The following is a 26,452-nucleotide window of genomic DNA, read 5'->3' as shown; positions in this document are numbered from 1 at the left end:
TAATATGTTAAAATAGAGCTAACTTCATTTATTAAATTGCTTGACAATTAGCTGACTAATTCAAGAATTTAGTTAATTAAATATTATAACTTGTAAACTCATCAAGTTCAAAAGGATTTTAGTTGACTGGTGATCAATGCGTTCGTTATCTTGTTAAAGTAGTTTCACTAACAAAATATGAAATACTTATTTACAATAAATATTTTGTATTCTTTTAATATAAACCTTAAAATGTTTACCTTGAAAATAATGCAGATAGAAAGGTGACTTTCATGTATGTGAGTTTGGGAATTGTTTTATTTTCCAATTCCATGTTCTCAAGTCAACAACAATAATAATAAAAGAAGAGAGATAAAATTGAAAGCTGAAAGTTAGGGACTATAAACTTCCCCGCGTAATGATGATGGATATAGAATTAAGGAAGACATGAAATAATAAGTTTGACTATTTGTACCCCCTTCTACCCAAACCCAATCACAGAAAGGCTACTTTAGTGTTGCCCAACGAGAAATGGAAGCAAAGACAATAATGAGTCCAGCATCAAACCCAGAAAGTGAAGAAGCCTTTGTAGCTGTTTCTACGTATCATGATCACGAGTACTTTCAGTTTCGGAAAAGCACTTTGGCATAACCCCACCTTTTATTAGAAGCAATTATGAGTGTGATTGAGTACTGCAACCAACAATAATAATAACACAAACTTCGAAGAATTTTCCATTACCTATTTGCTGTCTCCACCATGCCACCCACTATCATTCATACCCTATAATTTCACGTCTTGTGCTTCTCACCACATCGCCATCACCTCAAAAGTTCATCACCTCAAACCATTTACACCCAATAATTGCTGCACTGGAGCTCCATGGCAAAAAGAAAGAAACATCTTATAAACTGAAACTAATTTATAAGGTATATGATGTAAGATTATCTGAATACATTTCAGTTTCGATTAATTAAAACCATAGAGTTAGCAATTTAAATTATATAGTAATAAATAAAAGTTTCTAAAACACGTTCATCTCATATTTTAGAAAGTAAAGCTATGTATTATTAAATTAAAATTAAATTTATGGAAAATCAAAGAAAAAAAAATGAAGAGTTACAAGTGGGCCCGTATCAAATTTACTCCAACAATGATTCTCACGTGAGAGGAAGAAAGTGTAGCATGGTGACTATTCATGATGGGGATGCTGCTGCTGGGGCTGCTGGTGGTGGCGCCCCTTGCGGGTATCAACGGCCGTTGACTCGTGCGAATCACAAACCTGAGTTTTAAACTTGCAACCAAATTTCCGCCCTAGCGACGCCCTCCAACCGCCGCCACCGCCGTCGCTTCCGCCGGACTTATCAAACTTAGCGATGACTCTCTTCATCGAGGAACACTCGCGTTCCAGTTGATGAACCCGCGTCCTCATGCTATCCATGTCCAAGCGCAGCACCTGATTCTCCCTCACCGCTACGCGCCACGTGCCGTTCCGTTCCTGCACGTGCTCTAACCCTTCTTCGCCTTCCTCAGCTTCCCGTTCCAGAACCGCCGATTGGCGCCCCGGCTCGACAGCAGCCTCCGCAGCCATCAGCGTTCCGGCAATGGCGTGTCGCAGCTGAAGCTGCTCGAAGAACAGCACCTGAACAACCGCGCGCAGCGGAAGCCTCTCGTTTTGCGCCGCGTGCGTGCACGCCTCCAGCGTCAACTTCTGACAGTCCAGCAATCCGCAAATGTTCTCTCTCTCCTCTTCGGAGATCCACGGATGTGCCTGCAGAAGTGAATATGAACACAATTGACAATTCCATCAAATGAGAATATTGGTAATTAATCCCAATGTAATTGGTAGTTCGGTACCTTCAGATACACATCGACTGCTCGATAGAGACCGTCGTGGAAGAGTCTTGCCTCGTCGGGAACCGAGATGGCGAAATTGTAGAACTTCTCCGGCTTGAGATTCGCGTCGGAAGCTATCTCCGAGAGGTATCCATCGATGAGTTTTCCAACGAGCATCAAAGCCGGCGACCTCGCCGCGGCGTCTTCGTTCGATGCGGCGTTTCTTGCATCTAAACTTTCCAGAAAATAACTCAAAATCCTCTCCACGCACTCGACGTCGTATAACGTTTCGTTCAGGTACGAGTAACTCGGCACGAGAAGGTCGTCGAGTGTGGCTTCTTCGAGCTGCAATCCTATCTTCTTCTCCAACGCGTCTCTGCATGCTTCGGAAGCGGTCAGTATATTCGCCGTTCGTAACAATCCGAAAAAGAACCTCGTCGCCGTTGCGGCCTTCGAACTCTTCTGAAACGGAAGATTCGAAACTAGTGTCTCCAGAAGCTCCTTCTGCTCCGCCTCGGTCGCAACGGATGACGACGACGATGAAGGCAACGGCAACGGCTTCCGATTCGATCTTGAAACACCAGGAATGTACTTCTTAGCATAATACATCACGCAAGTTTCAATAATCTCAGGACTCAGCTCCGCAGTTTTCATCGCAAGAATCAATCTCTTGAACAGAGGCAAACGCAAAAGCGCCAGATCTTCAAACCAAGAATCGCCGGTACCGGCGCCGGCCTTTCTTCTTCCTGCACCGTCAATTCCGTTCCAGAGGACCTGTTTGGAAGCAGTAGTGGCATCACTCACTGGCCATCCAAACAATGCAGGATCCGCCGATGAAGCTCTGGAAACCACAGAATCAACGCACCTCTGCGTGATTCCGAGCGTTTCCGCCATAGGCATCAAGGAGTCACAAGATTTTAGGGTTTTCACAGAGTCCTTGAGGCTCTTGAGCACGTGCTGCGAGAGGAACCTTTCCGTCTTGGAAACGAGGTTGTCTTCGGAGTACTCTTCGGTCATTTCGAGAAACTCACCGGCGCACCGGAGCGCGGCCACATTGGACGGGGATAGGTCGATCTTGACGCCGTAACAGAATTTGGCGGCCATCTCGAAGGCCTCAGAGCCGCCGGGGAAGCCTGTGAACGTCACGTTGCACTGCTCTTCAACGATTTCGTCTTCGTCTTCGGTTTCTTGTTGCTGCTGCTGTGGGGCAGAGGAATGAGCCGCTGCTTCTTGCTGCGTTATGAGGTGGTGGAGCTTTCGGCTTTTGGACATCAGAGGAAACTGAAATAGGCATCAGAGACAAATTTCAGAGAATGGAGTACGGATTATTGTCACTACTGGAAGTGGAAATATACCCATGTGGCATGTATGCAAGAAATATTTTGAGGCTTACCTTGTGGAGATGGAATGTCATGTCATCAACTTCCACCACAATGTCACTCGGTAATCCCGTTGTGCAGAACCTGCAGAATAGAGTTGTGAGAAAAACAAATCTTGAAGAAAACGGATTTGTACGAACCAAGAAGCTTAAAGGAGAATAGTCTTCTAACCACGCTTGCCCTTTGGAGCTGGGTTTTTCCGCTGATGACATTTTTCTCTGTAAATTAAATATATGAAATGATTTTATTGTTCTCTGGGAATATGTAGGTTACTGGACAGTCAGATCCATGAGTATGAGAAGGGTGGGAATGATTTGAGGGAATGGAGACGCTGAAAAATTGGCGACTACGAAAGATTAGAATGGACAGATGCAAAATGTGAGGGGGATAATACCCAGAGTTGTGGTAGTGTTGCAGGGGCTGAAATGGACTTGACTTGCACTACCAATTGGAAAAAAAGAAAGGCAAGATGAGAATGAAATAAATTGTTTGTTTCTGCTTTCTGTTGAGGTTTTATGAAAGAAAACAACAGCTGAAACTTTAACAAAAGATAATTAGAAATAAAAAATTAAAAAATAAGTGAAACAGAATGGAATGGAATCCACAAACTCAAAGCGGACAAATGGACCTAGAGCAAATTCCTAAAAAGGGGATCACATTGGATCATTTTTCCCTCCTTTACCAAACCTTCTTTCTTTTTCTTTTCTACGAATCAGATCACAATTTCACTCTCACCTTCTCTATCTCTCTCATGAGTTAAGAGAGCCTAATACACTCAACAAAAAGGGAAGTGTCTTCCATGCCGTTTCTCCTTAAAACCATTTGAAAAGACAACAATCACCTATTAGACCATATACTATTTTATTTTTTTATACTTTGTTTCTCCCTTACGTTTTCCGCAAATGATGAAATATTTTAAATCTTATAAATGAAATTCCGTCATTGACTTACTTGATTCCTTTAGTTTAATAAATAAATTAGCGTTATATTACGCTGAACTGATGAGGTGTTGTGTCCTATTTAGTTATTTAATATTGTAAAAATTCACAGGACACATGAAATTTATGAAGTTTACCAGTACTGGAAAATGAAATCAATTTGAATCACTAGGATTGGTAATGTACTTTACTTTTTATCTGTCAATGTCACTGGCAAATAATAAGTCACCGTAACATAGTTCAAAAACAAGAAATTGGGGACTAATATGCAACTTAGAGCACAGGTCAATTGTAGTGGTTAAGTGTAAGAAAGGATATTTGAAATTTGTGATGAGCACACCACTTGGTCCAGCTCATACTCACTCCATCGGCTTTAATTGGTTCAAGAGTTTTCCTACTTTATGAAGTGGGCATACATATAAATAGTCATAAGTAGGAAACTGTATATAAAAAGAAAGTTGCTTGATATGCATCTCAGAATCATTATTGTTAAGATTTTTTAGTCTTGAAACTTTTGAAGTTTTCACCTCTGGTCCCCTTGCCATGTCTTCTGGAAATGCCCCTCTCCCTTCATTTATGTTGCCATATCTGCCCTTTCATGCATCCTTACTAAGAATTTATGGCTGCATTTAATAAGTAGACAGTCAGTGTAAGATAAATTATTAATTATTCCCGTCACAAGTTCAAAGTGAACGCAAGCTATTTTCAAATGTTCAAATTGGGAGAGTCCAAAATGTGGACAAAGGATCAAGTTGTGTAGGAACGAGCGTCCAAGGAGAAGGTCTGAGGGCACAATATCTTGAACAAGGATGTGGAAAAGGTCAAAGAAGCCCCACTTACCCTACACAGGTTTGAAATTGATTTGAATGAACAAAGTTACTGGGAGGATAGATCAATTATTTTAGAATGTGGTTTACTAATAGGTAATAGGTATGTCTTTGATGCTTCTTTTCACGTGTTTGGTGGCTCACCATCAGGCTATTTGCACAAACACAAGTCGTGTCATTCTGTCAATAATGCACCCTATTACTCTGCCCATGCATTTGGGCGTTCTCCAAGGACAATGTAAAGACAAACCACCAAAACCAAAATACCACACTCTTCTTTCAAGTTCTTCCCACCCAACTCTTAAACTGGGCTAATTTGCTTCGTTTTTCTTTGATTGTTTGTTCACATGTGCTTTAATCTACTTTCATTCCAATTCATAGCTATATTTGAATGAAAAACCAAACACATTTTTACTTGCTTCCATTTTACCAACTCCAGATGTAATAATGAGGTTAAATCAAACTATATTCTTGTATTTAAAATTCCAAAGGTCCCTCCCTTTCCCTACTTCATCAATTCCCGCCCTCTTCTTTTCTTTCGCTCGAGGACATACACACATTTACAGAGAGTAGGTTAAAATAGGAAGGAGCACAAAACCATAATACAAGATAGTAAACTAACAGTAACTATTCAATTCTAAAAGTTCTGCGTCGCAAGTTGAAGAACCTTATCTAAAAGTAATAAAACAATCAGCACAAGAACAGAGGAAACTATTCTTTATTAATTCAACCATAAACATAGAAAAGCATGCATGTTTATGTTGCTTATTTTAACCTCACCAGCCCCACCTTACATCATCATATCCTAGGAAAATATTATTAGATTTAATTTTACTAACTTATTAATATTCTTTCTAAAATGTTCTTCTCTACGTATTATGACTGTGTAATCAAAAGCTAAATATTAATTGAAGTTAAAGTATTTGAAAATTTAATACTGTGAAATAAAATAAAAAAGAATTAAAATTTCCTTATACTTAAAAAATATGATTTTTTTTCTTGGAAATAAAAACGAATAACCATTTTTTTATCAATGGAGTATAGTATATTAATTGTTGATACAGAATCCACACTTAGCATAAAAATAACAAAACAGCGGAAGGATTAACATATGACTGTTTTCATAGTATTATCATGTCAACAGCAACACCTAGGAACAACATAAGAGGTATCCAAATCCTTTTGTTTCTCTCTCTCTGTCCTCGTCATCCCACCATAAGCAAAAATATTCATTTCAGACAATCCACTGCGACTGCTTCAAGAAATTGAGGGTTCCCTGCAGAAAACACCATTTAGAAAAAAGTAAATTTCTTCTTTATAAGCCACTTTAGCACATTTAGCGAGTTTTCTTACTCAAGGTTCTCCGTGCTCTGAACTATATATATAAAATCTTGTCACTTTAATCTGCTATTTGGGTTATTCATAATAGTTCAATGATAGAGATTCTGATTAATTTATCACAAGATAGTACAATATAACTCCTCTTCTTTTATTATTCCTTTCGTAGAATCACTTTGACTTAATCAATAACCAAAGGAAAAGAAGACTAGTGTTGTCCACAACACCTGTGCGTAAACTGATCTAAAAATAAGCTGAGACACGTTTTTTTAACTCAATCGTATTTGGATAAACTTTGATTACAATAGCAAAACTTTGACATAACATTATAGATACTGGTATTGTTGTTCAATGAAATTTGAAGTTTCATGTTTTAACGATATGAATAACATTTAATGAGGCTTTTGTATCATACATATGATTAAAGTGAGACTCCAATTATGAATGAAGTACAACACTGAGTACATGTAGCAAAGAAGAAGATACTGGAAGATGGTTGCTTCAAAGTGACGCGCTTTTCCCGTAACCAAACAGGCCCTTGATAATCTGACCTGCATATCTCCAACAATCAAACGTGCTTATAGCTTGGGGTGGAGTAGTTGTTGATTGTGTTGGTTGCTGTTGAGTAGGTCGGGGTGTGACAATGCCAGGCCACGAGCGACACATACAATGATTTCCTTCCCCAATGTTTCTGTAAACACTGGGCAAGTGATCACCACACCCACCCCAAGTATATTTCCCACACTTCTGGCACAACACCCTGTAACACATGATGCTTTCTATGATCCACTTACGTTTTCTACTTCTACCAATTCAATGGCTCAACCTGGAATAAAAGAGAGAGATAAATATTAGTGTTGGCACCTAGTAAACATCTTTCTTAATTATGTTTCTTTTGTCAGCTTACTCATTGTAGCAACAGCTTGCTCTTAACATAGTAAATCACTTTTGAGTTTGGAGTTTTCACCTACCCCCACTTGGATGGCTTTTCAACGTTTCAGGGAACAAAGATTGAAATCATATCGCCTTGCCAAATCACAATCCTTGGACAAATCGCTCCAAACATCTACTTCTCCCGTTTTTTGCTTTTTTCTGTTGCACATTCTGATTAATTAACGACTTTAAAAGCGGCATTCTCATATGAATATGTCAATGAGTGGCCACACCTTTACACCAATGTAAGAACACAACTCAAAATATTAATATTCTAATTAAATTTATTTTATTTTTTACTTAAAATACTAATACATATTATTAAAATAATCGTAAAATAGATATATCTTTTCGTGAATGTCAAAGTATAGTTTTATATTTTAAAAGAATACAATTCTTTGAATTCCACTTTTGTATCTTACTTCGGCCTTACAATTTTTTTAACAAAAAATATTATATTTAATAAATAAAAATAAAATAATAATATTATCCATTGTTAAGTGGTAGTGTGAAAAATTATTTAAAATAATTATTCTAGTAATTAATATATTTATCATAGTAATTTGTGAATCGATGACTATATAAAAATATTTTACTCTCCTTACATATAATATACTTTCTCTTAATTAGGAGGCATCGTTTCGGAAGTGATGGACAATTAGAAATATTTCAACCAGACATGATGTAATGGTTTTACTTTTGTTTAATTCCTTAAAAAAGTTTATTTATATTTAATTTATTAATCAACCAAATAGGAATTATCGTACTAGAGAGAACTTCTCATCATTTTACCCGTCTGGTCTGCCTAATCCTGGTTAATCCAAAACCCAAACTATGAGTATAGAACTGAAGAATTAGTTGACAGATAAGTCTCCGCTCAAACACAGTTTGCTAAAGGCCACATACTCTTACGATGTTTCTCTATCTCAATATTTTGTTTAATTTATATATAACTATTATTAAGAATTCATTAATTTCTTGTACATTTTTTAGGATTAGGCCCTTAGAGGAAGCTTTATACTAGTAATCAAACTTTGATATTTGAGGAGGCACGAACAATAACTAACGGTTTGGCCCAGCCTATACACACGATTTGGCCCTCGGGACCAAAAAATCCACATAAGAAAGAAAGTTCATAGGGTCAAAATCTCAACAAAAGTTCTATGAACCATTTTCTTTTGAAGTAAAAAACTTATTTAAAAATAAAAATGAAAAAAAAACACTTAAAAACCTTTATTGGTATAAAAAATATATTTATTCAGTCTAAATCTAAACTTAGTATAAGCAAAATCAAATAACACTTAAGTCAAGTTAGGTCAAGTTGACACTATCTCAAGCTAGTTGACACAGGTCTAGGTCAGGTTATAAGTATAATTCGGCTGAGTTAAGCATGACCAAGTCGTACCGAGTTGGACTGAGCACGAGTTATGACCAGTTAGGTCAAACTAAGTCTAGGTCAAAGCTAAAACCATATTCAAGAAAGTCAAGTTAGGTTGAGATGACTCATGTTGAGCCAAGTTGGGTTGGATCTATGTTGACCAAGGCAAGTCGCACTTAGGTCAAGTCGATTTAAGTAGAGAGAATTTGTTTGAGTCGGTCTGAGGTCAAGAAGGATAGGGTTGGGTTGCACCCAAGTCAAGTAGGTCGACAAGAGTTGAGTCTAGGTCAGGTTGAGTCCAAGTCAAACCAAGGTTGATAGGGCTCATGTTGGGTTAATTTGAATTGAGCCCACATTGGGCCAAGTTGAGTCAGACTCACATCAGGCCAAGTTGAGTCTAGCCAACATCAAGTTGAGTTGAGTCTGGTGCTCCTTGATCAAGTCGAGTTGAATCAGTCAAATCTCAAACTGAGTTGCACATCAAGCTGAGTCAAGTTAGACCCACATCGTCTCAAGGCGAGTTTTAGGTTCACGTCAAACTGAGTAGAGTTGGGCCCACGTTGAATCAAGTCAAGTTAGGCCCACGTTAGACCAACGACAAGTGAAGTTAAGTTAGGCCCACACCAATCGAGTTAGGCCCACACCAATCGAGTTAGGCCCACCTCAAACTGAGTCAAGTTAGGTCCACGTTAGTCGAATGGAGTCAAGCCGAGTTAATTTAGACCCATATTGGGTTAAGATGTTAGGCTCACATCAAGTCGACTAGAGTCAAACCCATTTTGGACAGCGTAGAATTGTGTCCATGTTAGTTCGAGTAGAGTCATACCCATGTTGGATCGAGTCAAGTCAAATTGAGTTGGCTCCACCTTTGGACGAGTTATGTTGGGTCCACCTTAGGTCGATAGAGTTGTGCCCTCCTTAGGCTTAGTTGAGTCGAGTCCACATTGAACTAAGTCAAGTTGGGTCTTTGTCGAACCAAGTCGAGTCGAGCCCACATTGGACTGAGTCAAGTTGGACTCACGTCAGACCGAGTCGAGTCAAACCTGTGTTGGGTCAAATCGAGTCATACACACATTAAGTTGAGTGTTGTCGAGTCTACATTGAGTGGAGTAGAATCACTTTCACATCGCTCTGACTCGAGTCAAGCCACATCAAACTGGATTGAGTGGGGCCAACATCAAGCCTAGTCGAGTCGAGCCCACTTCAAGTCCATGTTGGACCAAGTTCTTATCAAGCTAAGACAAGGTCGGCTAAGGTTAAAGATACGTTGGACAATGTTGGGTCGAGACAAACCCAAGTTGGATTGGGTTGACTTAGTTAGACCAGTAGGGTTAGACCTTAATCTTCTAATTAAATTTCAAATAGTAAATGAAATAATTAAAGATCAATTTACAATTTGTGTAAAATATTTATAAATTAATTTACAATTTATAATATTTTAAGAACATATACACACTAAAAAAAATCAGATTTACCAACAGATTTTTATCCAATGACTGAATTCGTACATAAATTCAACATTACCTACAAACATTATCCATTGACCTGAATTCATAGGTAAATTCCACTTTACCTACAAATTATTACCCACAAATCTCTATCCGTAAGTAAATTTTACATTATTCACAAATTTTACCCATAAATTTATATCTAAAATAAATTCTATATTATTAGTAATTAGTAATATAAACCTTTTATTAACAATATCAAAAATATAAATAATCTTAATCATTTTAATAATATAATAATATTAATCATAATTATATACATAATATTAAAAATATTATTATAATATGAATAATTATAAATAATTATTATTATTATGCATACTATTAACACTATAAAATAAATAATATTAATATTAATAAAATTAATAATATAAATAATTTTAAATATATAAATAATATTAATAATTTTTATATTAATAATTATAATCATATTAATAAGTATAATAATAATTATAACTTCACAATAAAATTTAAATGGTGTAATAGCTTAAAATTTTTTATTAAAATTTTTAATTGGTAGCTTCGAGTCCCTGCTATGACTTATTATAAATAGCCGAAACATTTTCTTAGAGAAAAATTATCTTCTTTAGTGTTTCTTACATAAGAGTTCTGGAACAATATTACAATTTGAATTTAATTAAAATGATGTATTTTCATAAAATGAATTTACAGAGTGATGAGTAAATTACTCTGAAAACATTTGGTGGCAGAGTCCAAGAAAAAATTGATGTTTTAGACGACGATAGCTTTGTCCTCAAAGAAAAACATGTTAGTAGTATTTTATTTACGTAACACTACAGAAGTTGATAATACTTTCAAAACACTTTCATTCAGTTTCTTCGGCTGGGAAAAGTTGCACACTGCTTCACGACAGTTCAAGTTTAAGAAAATAAGGCATCTCCGGTCCTACTAAATAATAAATTTAATTAAATTTTAAGTGTTTTATAAATTAAGTTTCTATTAAAAAAAATTGTTTTATAGAGTATTTAATATTTTTTATTTGTGTCTCAGTATCTTATTATTTAGTTTTATCATAAAGGGAATTACGTAGTTTTTAATTCCTTCTTCTTATCTGAGACTCGTTCTTGGCAAGAAAATAAGTTAATTGACCTGCTAGGCCAATTTTTTTGAGGAAATTAAAAAGGGGGAAAATGATTTAATCATTGAACTAGAGACAAAAATAAAAAACTAAAGCAACAGTCAAGTCTTCTTCTTAAACATAAAAATCATATTGAAAATATTCAAATTTAATTTTACAATATACTTAAATGTTAATTGAGCCAATAAATATATACCTGCTTGACTAACTAACATCTAAGTTAAGGCTAGCTAAGAGTAGGGATATGGAAATATTAGTTGGATTATTATCTGAAAATTTTACTATATAAAAATGTACAAAAACAATACACTTTCAAAATGAACCATAACAAAAATTATGTACATAAATTGCATACTTGCAACGAAGAATTGAATTGACCTATATGGCTAACTTGCACCAGAGACATCCTTTCACAACTGTATAATCATTTAACTAAAAGACCAAAACCAATATATTGGACAGCTATTCTTGGAGTCTCTTAAAAAAATATTATATTAAATCAATTAAGAATCTAGGGTCCATTTCTTTTCATTTTCCATCTTTATTATTTCAATTCAAATAATTTCACTTTGCATTTCTTTCTTATTCTTTTTGTTAGTTACTCAGAGAGTGCATTAATGTATGATTAGAATCGTAAAGGAAGTTAAAGAAGCAAAGAGAAAAAACTAAATAGCAGTTGCAATCAAATTCACCGTACAAGTTATCACCATTAGTTCCGTGTTAGTTGCTTCTTCTACTTACTCGCTACTTACACCTATAAATACTTAACTAGAGGATCTTTCCTTTCTAACTTCTTTTACTCTCTCCCTCAATGTCTCACTTCTCTCTGAGCCTCTCAACTCTCCACATTTTCTCACCACACTTCAAAATCCATCAACCTCTTCAAATACTTCCAATTCCGTTCCAACGTCGCAGCATTCGTAAAGTCAAGATCTTAAATCAAAACCTACACAAATCTTCAACAACGGTATTTCTTTAATTCTTTATTACGATCTTTTTTAATTTTACTATTCAATTTCATTAGGTACGTCTACCATTCACTTTTATAGTTCGTGGTAACTATTAAACTTCCTAAGATTATCTCTGAAACCTGTTAAGTAGAATTCACGTTTAATGCATCATATGATTAAATTAATTTTAAATTGCAGAAAAAATTGAAGTAGCCATTCAAATTTATGAGAATGTAAATCTTTTGAAGATAGGAAGTACATGAGATGCTCTAATTAAAGGTGTGATGTCAGGAAAAATGTGTTGCAGAGCTTGGCAATACCAAGGGAACGAGTACACCAGAAGGTGTTCCTCGCAAATTCCCAAGCAAAGACTTGAAGAAGAAAATTGCCATTGTTTCCTTTATAGGAGCTCTGGGACTTTTATTAGCTACACGTCTTCACTTCTTTGGTGTCCCTTCGAAGGATCATTGTGCCCATGCATTACCGTCCGAAGAGGTTTGTTCCCTAATAGCTCCCCATTTCAGAATTTCTGTCTTTTACTTCACACGCATTCAATAAGATTTGTCAAGATATATAATTTCTATCCAAATATATAGAAATAAAACATGGAATTAAAAAGTTATGGGATTGGTTCTGTGGTGTTGGATGTTCCAGGCTCAGCACAACGGGAAGTCCACTGTGGTGGAGTTTGATGAAGATTAGTTTGAAGTATGTGGGGGGATTTAGCTCCTAGTGTGCACAAAGTTGAGCAGCATTACAAGTGATGACAAATTAGAGCGTCTGTAAAGTGCTGACTTCAATAGCTTTTGATGCCTTCTGCATAATTTCTCAAATTATTGAGCTTCTTGTAACCTTTTCATGTGCAATAATTTACTATCTTGATTCCACTGACATACATCTGAGAACAGGAAGTGGGCGAGCTTTGTTGTTAAGTTGAATGTGGATAATACCATGTGTGAACATAAACACTTTTTAATCTGCTTCTCGCTCTCACACTCTGGTCATGCAACTCGTGTCCAATCAAAAAGCGCGTGTTCACCGGAACTAAAATGAAATATGCTTGTTGAACTGAACATTATGCTTGTTTTCCACAACTTTATTAGGTTCTATATTCCTTTTACTTAGGCACTCTTCTATAAGACATCTTCAGGTTCAAGCCTAGTAGTAATGTTTCTTGTTGCAACACAGAATTATGTTTTCGCATTAATCGAGGAGCCTCCTGTCATTCGTCTTACTTGTCAATTTAACTTTAATATTGCTATGGAAACCTCAGATAGTGTGAGCTTTGTTAAAATGGCTATGAAAATCGGTTGAAAATAGAGTATTTTGAATAACAAGAGGATAGAATGGAAGATGAGTGGTACTTCCAATTTTATCTGTTACTTTTCTAGATTTCAGCGAACTCTTTTGAAAGCAAAAATAACTCTCTTGTCAGCGAAAGATCGTGCAGTTTTTTGTTAAAAAAGGTTAAGTAAAAGTAGTGTGCTACAACTGGGATCATTAGGCACTTAAAATCAAAAGGGTTAATACACTGGATTGCCTGAAACGATACTATTTCCAATAGCAAAACCAGGGGGGTATTTTTTATGGGACTAGTTAACCTCTTCATGGAACTATCATTTTCATTATTCCTACAAACTAAAATGCTACACATGCTAAACACCTCCTGTCAAAAGCAAATTTCGTCACTTTGTTCCTATATTTGCCACCCAAATTATGGGTACTTTCAATAAGGGATTACAGCAAATAATAAGAAAAACCTTGAAGGATGCCTTTACGTTCTAAATTATTAGCATTCCCCCCCGACACCACCGTTGAATTCATTGCAGTAAATATTTTTTTTGAGATTGCCAATATTTGTGTGTATTTTACTATTTGTCGTTGATCAGTGATGGAATAGATTGCCATGACATAAAATACCAATGAAAACCATGTTTGTGTAATGTCACTTATTAGCTCACTGACTTCGGATAACTTCTATTGAAGCACCGTTAGCAAATATCAAAGGCATCCTTCCATCACTGACTAAACAAATACAAACAAGATAGTTATAGGCTCCGCTGTTGGTTATTCCTGCAACAAATTCTACACGCTAACTATTCATAGGTCACTTTCTTACGAACAAAGAATAGTGAATAGGTGAATTCTGTATATTGAATACTTAAGATTGATGAACATAAATAAATTGCCTTGGACATTGTTAGGACGATTCAGAGAGAGAGAAAGAAGAATCTCTATGCCAATCATATATACTTCGAAAGGGCTCTATACCTACAATTGCAAAAGAAAAAGGAAACCATTGAATGACCTTTGCCATTCAAATAATAGGTGTTTCAGCCAAAATAAGTATATTTCCTAACTAGCAATTGTTGAAGGTGAGCTAGTTCCACTTAGCCAAGCATCATGCACAGATACAGGAGAGCTGTCCTTCACTTCCTTCATTGATTGCAAAAACATTTCAGTCTTGGGTGGAACAATCAATATCTCACTCCCTTGCCCTGGAACTCTCTCAAAACTAACACCAACCACTGAATTCTCTCTTCTAATTCGAGGGGATGAACACACGGACCCAACCGATGAAGCTGTGCATATGGTTTCCTCCAAATTTTCCCACTCACTGCGTCTGAGAAGTTCAAGCTCCTCAGCCACTTCAATCATGGTAGGCCTCATGTCACTATGAAAAGAAAGGCATCTAAATGCAAGCTCAGACACCTTGTGCACAGAATAGAGTGTCCAAGCATCCCTATGTGGCTCAAGGAAGGGGTCAATAATTTCATCTAGACAAGCCCTCCTAATCCTTTCAACTGCAAGTGCAGCCAAATTGATTTCACTTTTAGGTCGCGAAAAATCAACTACTTTCATGGCAGTTATTATCTCTACCAAAACCACTCCAAAACTGTAGACATCACTCTTATCAGAAAGGTGGAAGTTCTGGTGGTATTGGGGATCAACATAGCCCGGGGTCCCCTGTGGAGCGGTTGAGATATGTGATGTTTCTGACATGCCAAGCCTAGAAAGCCCAAAATCTGCCACTTTTGATTGAAAACTATAGTCCAAGAGTATGTTGCTGGATTTTATGTCTCTGTGATATATTGGAGGGTTAATTGCAGAATGAAGGTATGCTATAGCATTAGCAGTTTCAGTAGCAATGGTGAGTCTTACTGTCCAAGGAAGTGCTCCGCCCCTCTCTCTTTGCAAATGTTGAGATAGTGTTCCGTTGGGCATAAACTCATACACAAGTATCTGCTCTCCCCCTTCTATGCAACAACCTAGGAGGCGCACTAAGTTTGGGTGACTCACTGAAGAAAGGAGCTTGATCTCGTTTATGACTTGGTCAACACTGTTGGTGTCTCTATACTTAATCTTTTTTATAGCAACGCACTCGTCATTGTGAAGGTGTCCAGCATAAACTGTGCCAAAAGCCCCAGTTCCCAGCCTATGTTTTTCATCGAAAAAACTTGTGGCCCTTTCTATTTCTTTGTAGGGATATAGAGGAACAGTAGAGTCGCCTCCAGCTTCTCGTAATAGGCGCTTTACTGTCAATTGTTTTCTCAGCCAAGAGGAACGACGCCTAGTAAAGTAACATAGAAGAGACAGAGCAACTACCACGGTAGTCGCAATTATGATCCCTGTAAACAACCATGCAGCATTTGTTCAGATTCTACTAGACATTTTTAACTGAATCGATTATGTATTGGATAATGGGAATAGAGAAATAATTTAATCAACAAAAACATAAAATCCATTTAGTGCTTAGCTTTCTCCAACTGTTGCTTATTTTAGTAGGAGATCCATTTATCAGGAAATCATTGAATAAAAAAATATATGAACTATACTGTATAGAAGATCATATATGGGCTGAAGTTGGTAATTAAGGTTCTACCTCCAACAAGGACACCGATTTTGATTGCTTTTCTACATCCGCCAGACCTTAGTGTTGAAGCTTTGCATTGAGGAGGAACTGATGAGAAGGATAAAACGTAAAAGGGGATTAGAAAAATGACAATGTTAAATACTTACGTCTCCAAGGAAACGAAATAGTAAGTGCCAGAATTATTGCATGATGCAACTGATTTTTTAACACCCATAATTCTATTTCAGACACCAAAACAAGAGAGTAAACAACTAAAAATCATGGCATTATTCAGATCTACAACAAAGTCGGTGAGTTCATAGCCGTATCTACTGACCAATTCTAACCTGATCTCTCGTGTCTTAAACAATATTTCTTATGGATTGCGTCAAAGTAGATGTTTACTTAATTTTAGTTTTCCAATGACTCGTTTCTCACTCCATTTCTAGTGTCAGCAAAAGAAAAAATGATAAGCAACAACCATTGGTAGGTGATGTCCTGAACTAAGAAGTTACCTGTACTATTAGGTTCACTTCCTAATTCCCCACCCAGATGATAAATGTATTTGGCACCACTCTCTCCCCTCTGACCACTTATAATATAGAATCAAAAAAATTCAAATCTATCCTACCAGACATGTGATTTACCTAATATTGATCCATAAATAATCCAAAGGTACCATCAGAACATGTTGACTTTTGAAGGATTCTTTCCTACGCAAATTACCCTTCAAAACAAGAACATATCAAGCCAAATATTGAACAGTTCCATTCTTCCATATTCTCTGCGAAATTATGGCTGACTAATCACTCATTAACTCAAAAACTAACTCCCACCCCCGGAAAGAGAATCATTATCACCATGATCTAAATTGGTCCACAATAATCAAAACATTGAACCCTGTGCTTAAATCTAGATACCATCCATGCCCCTAACAAATCAATTATTGCCATTGTGGACCTTGAAAAAGCACACACTGATCTTTAAGAGATTCCCCACTTAAAAAAACTCAACCCCCGAAATTCCCGATGTACAATCCTACACCAGTATTATAAACTAAACCAACCTGGTTGCCCAAAGCATAAAGCTGCAACCAGATGTCAAACACCACTTAGTCATCATTCAACAATCATAATCACCATCCATTATCATCATCATCATTACAATGACTACTTCAAGAAAAGAAAACAATACATATATTTCCTTTCTTAATTTAAACTTTTTGTTAAACAAAACTTTAAACACTGTTTACCGTTTACCTTGTTACTATTAATGTATTCTCCCCAAAACAAGAATGAAAGTGTGATCAAAATAGAGTTTAACAGGTTGGTATAAAAATAAACAAACTAACGTGTGATTGAATGAGACTCACTACTCCGGCAACCATCGCCGTCTTTGAAACCGTCGCCGACGAAACCTTCATGGCATTGACACCGGTAACCTTGTTCTCTTCCGGCAAGCTTGATCTTCGTGCAGGATGCATTGTTTGAACAATTACACGACCCTTTAAGCCACCACCCCAACTCAAGCATCTGTAATTGAAGCAAAAGCTCTTTCCCTTTACTCTTATCATAAGCAAGAGCAGAAAACAAGAAGCTACACCCACTTCCCTTCAAATCTCGCTGCGCGAGCACATCTTCACGCGAACTATTACGCTGCAACTGCGTGAAGCAAATAAAATCTTCACTTTCGTTCTTCCGGCCGCACCCCTCCACCGGGTTGTGCTCGCCAACGAAACTCGATGGGGGAATATCGCAGCCATTGAGCTTGGACTTGCAACCCTGCAACAGAAAGCTATTGTTGAACGTAGGAGCAAAGTTGACACCGAAAAGAGGGTCTACGATTCCCATGCTGCGGTTGCACTTCACCGGAAGACTCACGAGTATGCTATCAGAGGTTATATTCTGAACCTCAAACTCGCCGATTTTGATTTTGATGTTGTCGTTGCTGCAGTTTAGTTTGAGTTTGCAGCCAGAAGAGAAGCCAAAAGGGTATTGCAGGGAGTGTTGTCCGCAACTGCGCGTGCAGTTGGTGTTGGTTTGGGCGATCGTTGAACAGAAAACGAAGATGGTGAGAATCAGAGCGAACTTAGCGTTGTAGTGAAACATCTCTGGATGCGTAATGAAACTTGGATTTGAGGGAACAGCGTAATCATCAGCTTTCTGCGGAAATAAAGAGTTAGCCTTTTGAGGAAGTTGGAAAAGCGTATAAATATGTGGTTGACTTTAGACTAATGGAAATTAAGTCCTGTAAAGGATGCGGTTGGGGAGCCATCTATCTCAATAAATGCTTAAAGGAAATAAAGGTTTGAATTAAGTTTCCATTGGAAAATACAGAGGAAAATGAAGGACTGATACTGATATCATATGCATGCATAGCAGCTACTACCTTTAGCTTAATGGGTGTTGCAGAGGCAGGAGTTCTTCATCAAACCACTCGAAGATCGAGGTTGAAAGTTAATGGTGTGATGTACGAAGTAGTCGAAGAGTTAACGTTGTCGTTTGTGAAGCATAAAACACTAAGGAATGAAAGCAGAGCATCGCATTGCGTAACACAAGCAGCAGAGGAAGCGCTTTGATTGAGTGAGTTTTCTGAGAAGCTTCTTCTGGTTTCCACACACGCTTCTATTCAGACTACTTGTCTTTTGGGACCCCAACGTAAAGGACATGTCTTCATTTTGTGGTCTTTTCTCAAATGACGAATCTACCCTTTCCTTAATTTCTTCTCCACCCAAAAGCCCCTCCTTTTTCTCACAAATTGCATGTCCACACATGCTTGTTTCGCACGTGTGGATGAAATATCCTAGATAAAAAGAGCAAAGATCGAAATACAAAATAATTAGGATAATGGTTTGGATTTTTTATTTAGATAACTAACAGTAAATTGAAAACAAAAATATTGGGATTTATTTTTATCTTGTTTGATTTACTACGAAAATAGTTTAGGGAAAAGATATTATAAATGACATGAAAAAATTACCTTAATAAACTGTCTCATATATACTGTATTAATGTAGAATAGTCATTTATTCAGCCATAAAAACATTCTTAGCGATGTAAGAGCATTGTGTAAATTGAGAATAATCCATTTTACCTCGATCACAATTAATGGTTTTGAATGCCAGAGAAGAATAATCACATAGATATAGAAAAAAAATCAATCATAAAATATTCATAAGTCAACACCAAAATCTGGTATTTATTTTGTAATAAAGAGTATGTAAGTATGAAAAAACCATTTGTTCATACAAGTTTCAAACAATTGATTTTTCATTAAATATAATCCATCATGTATGATGTATATCTAGGATAGGAAAACCGATTTCGTGCATACTTTGATACATATTTCACAATAAAAATAAAGTTTTTTTTTTATATAAAAAACTCTAAGGTATCACTATGCTACTTGATAACAATCATTTGCTATCACATGAAAAAAATATTATTAAAAAAAATACAAAAATATGGGATATTAGACCACAACTCATATGTTAATAAAAACGATACATAAGTAGATTATACTTATTAATAAATAATTCAAAAAATAGACTAGATGAAAGTCTATTATACTAATGAAAAGATTATCTATGAATAAAAATAAAGTTCATTTGTATACTCACTTGTTAATTAACATGCATTAGTAATATTTCCTTTCATTACAACAAAATTATTAAATAAAATTAATTTTAAAGATAAAAAATAATTAATTATTATATTAACTAAATTAAATATTATTTTATAAACTAAAAATATTATTAGTATTTAAAATACTTTTTATTATTAATAAATTATTTTCAAATTAATATTTAATTAGCTATTAAGTTCTAACTACCAACTACTTTATATTATTAGATGAATAAGTAAAAGATTAATAATTAATTAGATACCAATTTAGAAACTATTTATTAATAATAAAAATTATTTTAAATATTAATATTTTTATAGCTTCAAAATTAATATTTAATTTTGTTAATATAGTAACTAATTATTTTTTATTTTTAAAATTAGTTTTTATTTAATTATTTTCTTATAATGTTTGATATAGAAAGTAAAAATAAAGAAAAAAATAATAAAAGAGAAGGTATTTGACTAAAAATGAAGTTGAAAAATATTCTATTTTATTAATAATTTAATTTATTATTATTTTCTATTTCTATTATTTTTTAATTACTTATTATAATTATTACCAAACGAGAAAAGAAACACACCCATAATGGATTATCAATGTCTCATAGTCAATTATATATATAAAAACAAAGCAATTTAAAGCACCTTTAACAACAATTTTCACAAATTTATTTTATTTAGGTTGTTTGATAAATTCTTCAAAAGACATTTTTAATATAAATTGATAATTTTAAACAAACCACTCTTATATGTAATTATTGATTTTATTTAGGACATAAACATACGTTGGTGCAGATTCTTGTGGTAGCTCTAAACAAATCTAAAATTTTCTAAAAAATCTAAAATTTTATCATAACCGTGTATTGAATAATACACAAATATTATAAATATATATATATATATATATATTTTAAGTGGATCTATATTTTAGAATTGATATGTTCTATAAGCCTTTTGTGTAAAACTCTTATATTACATTTAACTTTTATATTATATTACAGCTTTTGCTTAACATAGACATATGGGTGTTACAACTAACATCTTTTAAAATTAAGAGGAATAGATATATGTGAAGAAAAGGCCTCGTAGCATACACCAAATTACATAATAATGATTTTTTATTAAAAAAGAAAGAAAAAAGTAGAAACATATTGGTGATGGTGATGGTCAACCAATAAATTATAAAATGGTATAACGAAAACACAAGATGGATGGAGTGGGAAATGTGCTGTGATCACAAACTTAGCACTTTATGTAAATAAATAATAGTTTGAATTATTAAAGGTAGGTATGGTGCAGGACAACGTATGCATCTTCAACTGTAAAAGTTAATGGCACATGTCCACTCCAACATATTCTCATCAACTCTCAAATGCTATACTCATAATAACTCAATTCAATCCATTCAACCTTTACACAAACAAAAACACAAACAATGTTTATTAGCTAACCTCACACATGAATATAACACGACACTTAACCAAATTTGGTTGTGTTCTCAAAGCATTTACATAAGCTGTTTTTTACCAATTGAAGAGGGAAAACCTTTCTGGTCGACAAAAATGTCACCAATACTAATAATGATATAAGTCGGATTTACCACTCTACCCTTCTTCATTTTTCTCTCTCTTTAAATTAGGTGACTTAATATTTGCTTATACACTTTCTTATTAATACTGTACATTTTCACTATTTAATTGGATTCACATGTTTTTATAGGCGTCATTATTTTCTCTGTGTAATTTCAATATAGATATATTTGGACAAATTTTTACATGTATTTTTATTAAAGAAAATTAAATAAAATTTTCTAGGAATACAATTTAGTTATAAACTAATTTATATACATTTTATATCATTTTTGTATAATTTATATAATAATAATATAAGCTTAGTTTGTCAAGAAACTTATTTTGTTTTTTAAATTCTAATAATATTTGTGAAAAAGTTTGTTGAAATATATTTTGTACAGATATGGTCCGCACAACCAAAACTCAAACTTGGCACTCGGTTTAAACTCCGTTCTAGATCGACTGACATACCATCAACGAGACTGATTAATGACCCAGCGTTTCTTAATCATCTTTTACCGGGTCCATTATTGACATTGGACCCATACTAATTATATAAATTAGCACCAATCCCAAAGGATCGAGTACGCAATCATCTAACCCTAAATATTGAGTGTCGAATGCCGAAGTCTAACTTGAGCGTCGGAATCCTTTGCAGGTATCATCCGAATCCGGAGCTAGCAAGGAGGAGGAATGGGAGAGCGAGAGCAGCTGAAGTTTGTTCGAGTGAAGGAGTGAGGTACAAACCGAACAAAGAGTGTCTGAATCGTTCTCTTAGTTTCAACCTCATTCAATAACATATTTTATATTAATATAATTACTTACCTCCAAACTCAAAATTATAATTTGTTTATTTATCTAATAGGTGACTAAGTTTCTAGCTATAGAAAAATTATATTCATATCTCAAAATATATTTTCAAAGAAGGCTTAAGTATAGATCTCATAAAAATTAGTTAAAGAACTTGTATGAATATGATAAAATTTTATTGAAAAAATAAAAGTTATAAATATATTGATATAAAAAGACCTTATATAATACCGTATCTACATATAAAACGGACATTTAAATATTTAATAAGATTATTTATTACCAGTTAAAATATCAAATTGAATAGGAGAATAACCTCAATAATATCTATGGTATTTAATTTTATTAATTTTTAGATAAAAAACTTATAAAAAAACTATTAAAACATCTTGTAAATATTAGTACTCACATATTCAATGTGCATTCACCTTCAGCCGTCATTCTCTTGTTTTTAATTGTTTGTTTGATCCACCAAAATCAACCTTTTACTAAGTCTTACACACCAAACCAATGCACCCTTCACAAAACTCAGCCCCATGTGCTCGTGTTGACTTACTTTGACTACGTGTTCTTTTTTTCTTAATTTCTATTTGCTCTTCTCTTCTTGTCATTGTTACAACTTAGAATACTCCATTCCAAAATCACCACGTCTCTCTCTCTCTCTATATACATTGCAATTTCATCATGTCAATTAGCAAGAACATCACCCTTCTAATTGTGACGGGTGAATTACTCTTAGGCTCTTGTTTCTTATCTTTTCTTTATGGATCTTCTTCATGACGTGTGTGTGGATTTATTTATTTATTTGCATGCATACACTTACACACTGTACAATTGCCCTCAAAATGGTTTAGTTGAAACTACCATCATCACACATTTAACAAGACACTCAGAAATATTGACACATAGACATGTCTTTTAGGAGTTGTCTTATTGGGCACAGTGTCCCACAATGAAGATATTTTCAAGGGCCACAACGACTTGTAGTCCACCCTTGTACAAAATATCAAAGGACCTTTCAACTTTATTTATTCTTTCGTTTTTTTTCATGAGAAACATAATAAAGTTTGTTCTTCCTACACTTTCATAACTTGTAAATGAACCTCAGAGGATGAAAATAACTAAACTAAAGCTCAACTCAGCTCCTACTAATCTACTATTCATAAAACCACACACCTCCATACCTTCATATTGTTTTTTCCCCTTTAGTTATTTTTTTTACCACACAGCTCTTCATTTGAAGTATACACTAAAAAAGGAATTTCGTTAAAAAATTTTAAAATATTAAAATAATTGTTGTATCCTTTTCTTATCCAAAATAATTTTATCCAATTCTTTATAGTAGTTAACTTTTTTATATTTTATGAATGTGGAACTCAAAATTATATAGGATTCCTAACCATCTCATTCATTTCCCTTTGAGTTTATTCCAAAATACACTTGCCTCCTTTTAAGTCTTTCTTCTTTCTTTTTTTTCCTCATACTAGTGTTTCTTCCATTCATTTCCCTTTTAAATCTATACTATATTTATCTTTTGAAAATCAAATTCTAAAATATAAATTTTATATATTTAGTGTTTTGTGAATAATTTAACACGAGTATGAGATATATTTGTTTTGTCTTGAGCTTGTCTTGGAAATCCTGTAGACAATTTACTGACTGTCTAATGGTTTCGACGAGACCGTCTAACAGGTCTTCTGACAAGATTGTCTAGTGAGTTTGTTTTGTCTCATTTTATGTTTTCTTTTTCTTTATAAACAAATCTGATGTAGCATTGAGAGAAAATGTGTTATTCTCATTTTTTCATAAATATATATATTTTTTGTACCGGTGGGTACCGGACGAGCCTGTCTCGACCTTGGTAATTGGACGCTCGAGTCAAACAACATAAAAGAACAGAGTAAATAAATAGGCAACAACAACATAATGACTTTGAATGAGTCAACCCACATTTCGAAATATACGAAAAATATCTTTAATATAACAGATAACATAATAAATCGAAAGATATATCCCATATATGAGGAAACCCAACACTAAATATGACCTTCTGTGAAGTAGTAAGGTACGTTTTTTCATTCACTAGAATATACCGAAATCAAACACTGACTTGAGCGTCAGAGTGCAATCGGAGGTATCTCCGATCGACCGAGCATCATCAAAATTGAAGGAAGAAGACTTGAAGGAATCTGAAGATCAGCGACACGTCAGCAATTGTGTATCCAATCACAGATACTATCAGGGCCCTTAGCTCATACAAGTACATTCCTTATACTTTGTGTTCATATGAGTTGTGTTTTTGATACCTTATGCTCATTAGCCTATGTGACAATGTGTCTAACATAAATTATAGTATTCAAATGGTAGCAGATCAGGTTAGATGACTTATTTTGTCTCTGCTGCTTCTGTTCTTTTCTTCTTTCTTATTGGATATTTGTTTTTCTTCTCGTCGCCTTTCTTATTATCTTTTTGATGTCTTTTCTCGAAACATCACACACAGAGAGCAAGGTTTTGTTAAGGAACATTATAATAATCTTGCAAGTCCATATTATATGTATCCTGAAACTGTGCTTGTTTCTATCATTCTTGGAGTAGAAACATGTGATGTACTTTTCTATCCAATAATAAGTTTAAATTCGTGGACAACAATCTGATGTTTCTGATCATGAAGACTCTTTGTATGAACTGTGAAAAATGTGCATATTATTATGATACTTTCTTAGACTAATCTTTAAACGTTGCAGAAAATGTGGTTTATATATGATGTAACTAAACATCTTTGGGAAAATTTAAGAGAAAGATGGTCAAAAGAAGATTATTTTTCGTTTATCTGAATTGGAGAATTCATTCTATTAATCATATTAAACAAGGTGAAAGGAATGTTCCCCAATTTTACAGTTTTATACCGATTTGAAGCAATTTTACAGTTTTATACCGATTTGAAGATCATTTGGTAGAAGCTTGAATCCCTCACGTTCTTATCACGGAACCTTTACCTACCATTAATCAAGTGTTTCTTTAGTCATCCAAGAAGAGAACCTTTACCTACCATTAATCAAGTGTTTTCTTTAGTCATCCAAGAAGAAAGATAACTCGTTGGCAACAATTCTGCTAATGATAATAGGATGGTAATTAGTACTGTTAATGTTGCTGAAAAACAACGAAGTTGGAACAATTCTTGGAAATCACAAGATCAAAATTTGTAAAAAGCTCAAGGAAGAGGTAACAATTGTAAAAGTCAAGGTAGGGGAGAAAGATATTATGCTCAAGGGAAGCAGTGTTCATACTGCTATAAACTAACCATAATGTGGATGAGTGATATTCCAAGCATGGTTTCCCCCCCATGATATAAACAAATAACTGAAGGCAATGGTGAGAAACATAGTATGCTAGTATTCAACCTTAGTTTCAGAAATGAATCTGCACAAGATTATAGTCAAGATCATATACAACATTCAAATCCTTTCACTACTGAGTAAGTTCAACAATTCTTAGACTGCTACAAGACTCTACTGGACACACTATTAATGTTCAAAATCTTGAAAATATGAGCTCAAAATTCAGAAAGTTAATTTTTCTTGGATCCTAGACATTGGATCTACAGATCATGTAAGTCTCAATTTTTAATTTTTTTTTTCAAAATTAAACCAACTCATATCATTAACTTTTTCTTTGTAAAATTAAACCAACTCATATCATTCACCTTTTCTTTTTAAAAATAAACCAACTCATATCAACCTGACTAATGTTCTTGTGTCACTGCATCTCATCATTTACAATGTGTTATATATACCTGCCTTGCCTTTTTTCTTTTAATTTGACATCTGTTTGTTCAACAATTAATTAAAGATTCAAATTGTAAATAATTTTTTCTCATGAGATTTGTCAGATTCAGGATAGTACAAATTGTTAATAATCTTTTATCATGAGATGTCAGATTCAGGATAGTACTTCATACAGGAAGATTGGTCATGCTGACTTAAAAAATGGATTGTATTACATATGTAAACCCAGGCTTTGCGATAGAAAATAAGTTTTTTTATCAATGATGCAGTGAGATATGAGAAAATTGTTTTATCTGCTGAAAATTGTAAAGAATTACATATTAGGACACCCTGCTGAAAAGTTGTGAAACATATTTGTAAACATTTTTCTTATGTTCATTCAGCTTTTGATACACCTTGTTTTACATGTCATTTAGCCAAACAACATGAACTTTCTATTCAGCATTTATACATGTTGATAAGTGAAGTTCTTATCATTATTATGAAGAATTTCTATAAGAGAGGCTCACTTTTTAGTGAACATTGGTGCTTCTACTCTTTTAAGAGGTTCATCAGAAGCTCAATATAACGGGCAGAATTGATTGCAAGTGAAGTGGATAGCGCATAAGATTTGAGGGAAATTGTTAGGATGAATGCGACCAA

General features: G+C 34.5%; 3 protein-coding genes across 8 annotated transcripts; 1 reads left to right on the top strand and 2 right to left on the bottom strand.

Moving 5' to 3' along the window:
• Nucleotides 1-335: 335 nt before the first annotated feature.
• LOC137808357 (BTB/POZ domain-containing protein At5g66560) lies at nt 336-4,019 on the bottom strand. Of its 5 annotated transcripts, XR_011080697.1 has the most exons (6): nt 3,366-4,019; nt 3,209-3,278; nt 1,837-3,096; nt 1,144-1,750; nt 721-851; nt 336-636 (listed from the first exon to the last, which is right to left on the bottom strand). XR_011080697.1 is itself a non-coding variant. In XM_068609426.1 (5 exons), the coding sequence occupies exons 1-4, from the start codon at nt 3,404-3,406 to the stop codon at nt 1,172-1,174; spliced, it is 1,950 nt and encodes a 649-aa protein (XP_068465527.1). In that variant the 5' UTR covers nt 3,407-4,008; the 3' UTR covers nt 336-851; nt 1,144-1,171. The 5 variants fall into 5 exon arrangements, 3 of the variants coding, with proteins under 3 accessions (XP_068465527.1, XP_090155857.1, XP_090155856.1); XR_016519271.1 differs by having other exon boundaries at nt 3,209-3,543; XM_068609426.1 differs by having other exon boundaries at nt 336-851; nt 3,366-4,008.
• A 7,979-nt stretch (nt 4,020-11,998) lies between these two features.
• LOC137808356 (uncharacterized) lies at nt 11,999-13,141 on the top strand. The gene is made up of 3 exons (XM_090299729.1): nt 11,999-12,182; nt 12,457-12,660; nt 12,820-13,141. The coding sequence occupies exons 1-3, from the start codon at nt 12,027-12,029 to the stop codon at nt 12,865-12,867; spliced, it is 408 nt and encodes a 135-aa protein (XP_090155855.1). The 5' UTR covers nt 11,999-12,026; the 3' UTR covers nt 12,868-13,141.
• Nucleotides 13,142-14,294: 1,153 nt separating this feature from the next.
• On the bottom strand, nt 14,295-18,675 carry LOC137808355 (wall-associated receptor kinase-like 14). 2 transcript variants are annotated; one of them, XM_068609424.1, is made up of 4 exons: nt 18,407-18,675; nt 17,370-18,180; nt 16,049-16,126; nt 14,295-15,794 (listed from the first exon to the last, which is right to left on the bottom strand). In XM_068609424.1, the coding sequence occupies exons 2-4, from the start codon at nt 18,124-18,126 to the stop codon at nt 14,521-14,523; spliced, it is 2,109 nt and encodes a 702-aa protein (XP_068465525.1). In that variant the 5' UTR covers nt 18,127-18,180; nt 18,407-18,675; the 3' UTR covers nt 14,295-14,520. The 2 variants fall into 2 exon arrangements, with proteins under 2 accessions (XP_068465525.1, XP_068465526.1); XM_068609425.1 differs by having other exon boundaries at nt 17,391-18,180.
• Between the last annotated feature and the right edge of the window lie 7,777 nt (nt 18,676-26,452).

This window comes from Phaseolus vulgaris, chromosome 3, assembly GCF_051622355.1.
Source record: "Phaseolus vulgaris cultivar YP4 chromosome 3, ASM5162235v1, whole genome shotgun sequence".
Lineage (NCBI taxonomy): Eukaryota > Viridiplantae > Streptophyta > Magnoliopsida > Fabales > Fabaceae > Phaseolus > Phaseolus vulgaris.
Note: the sequence above shows the minus strand (reverse complement) of the source record. Positions and strands in the feature narration are given on the sequence as shown.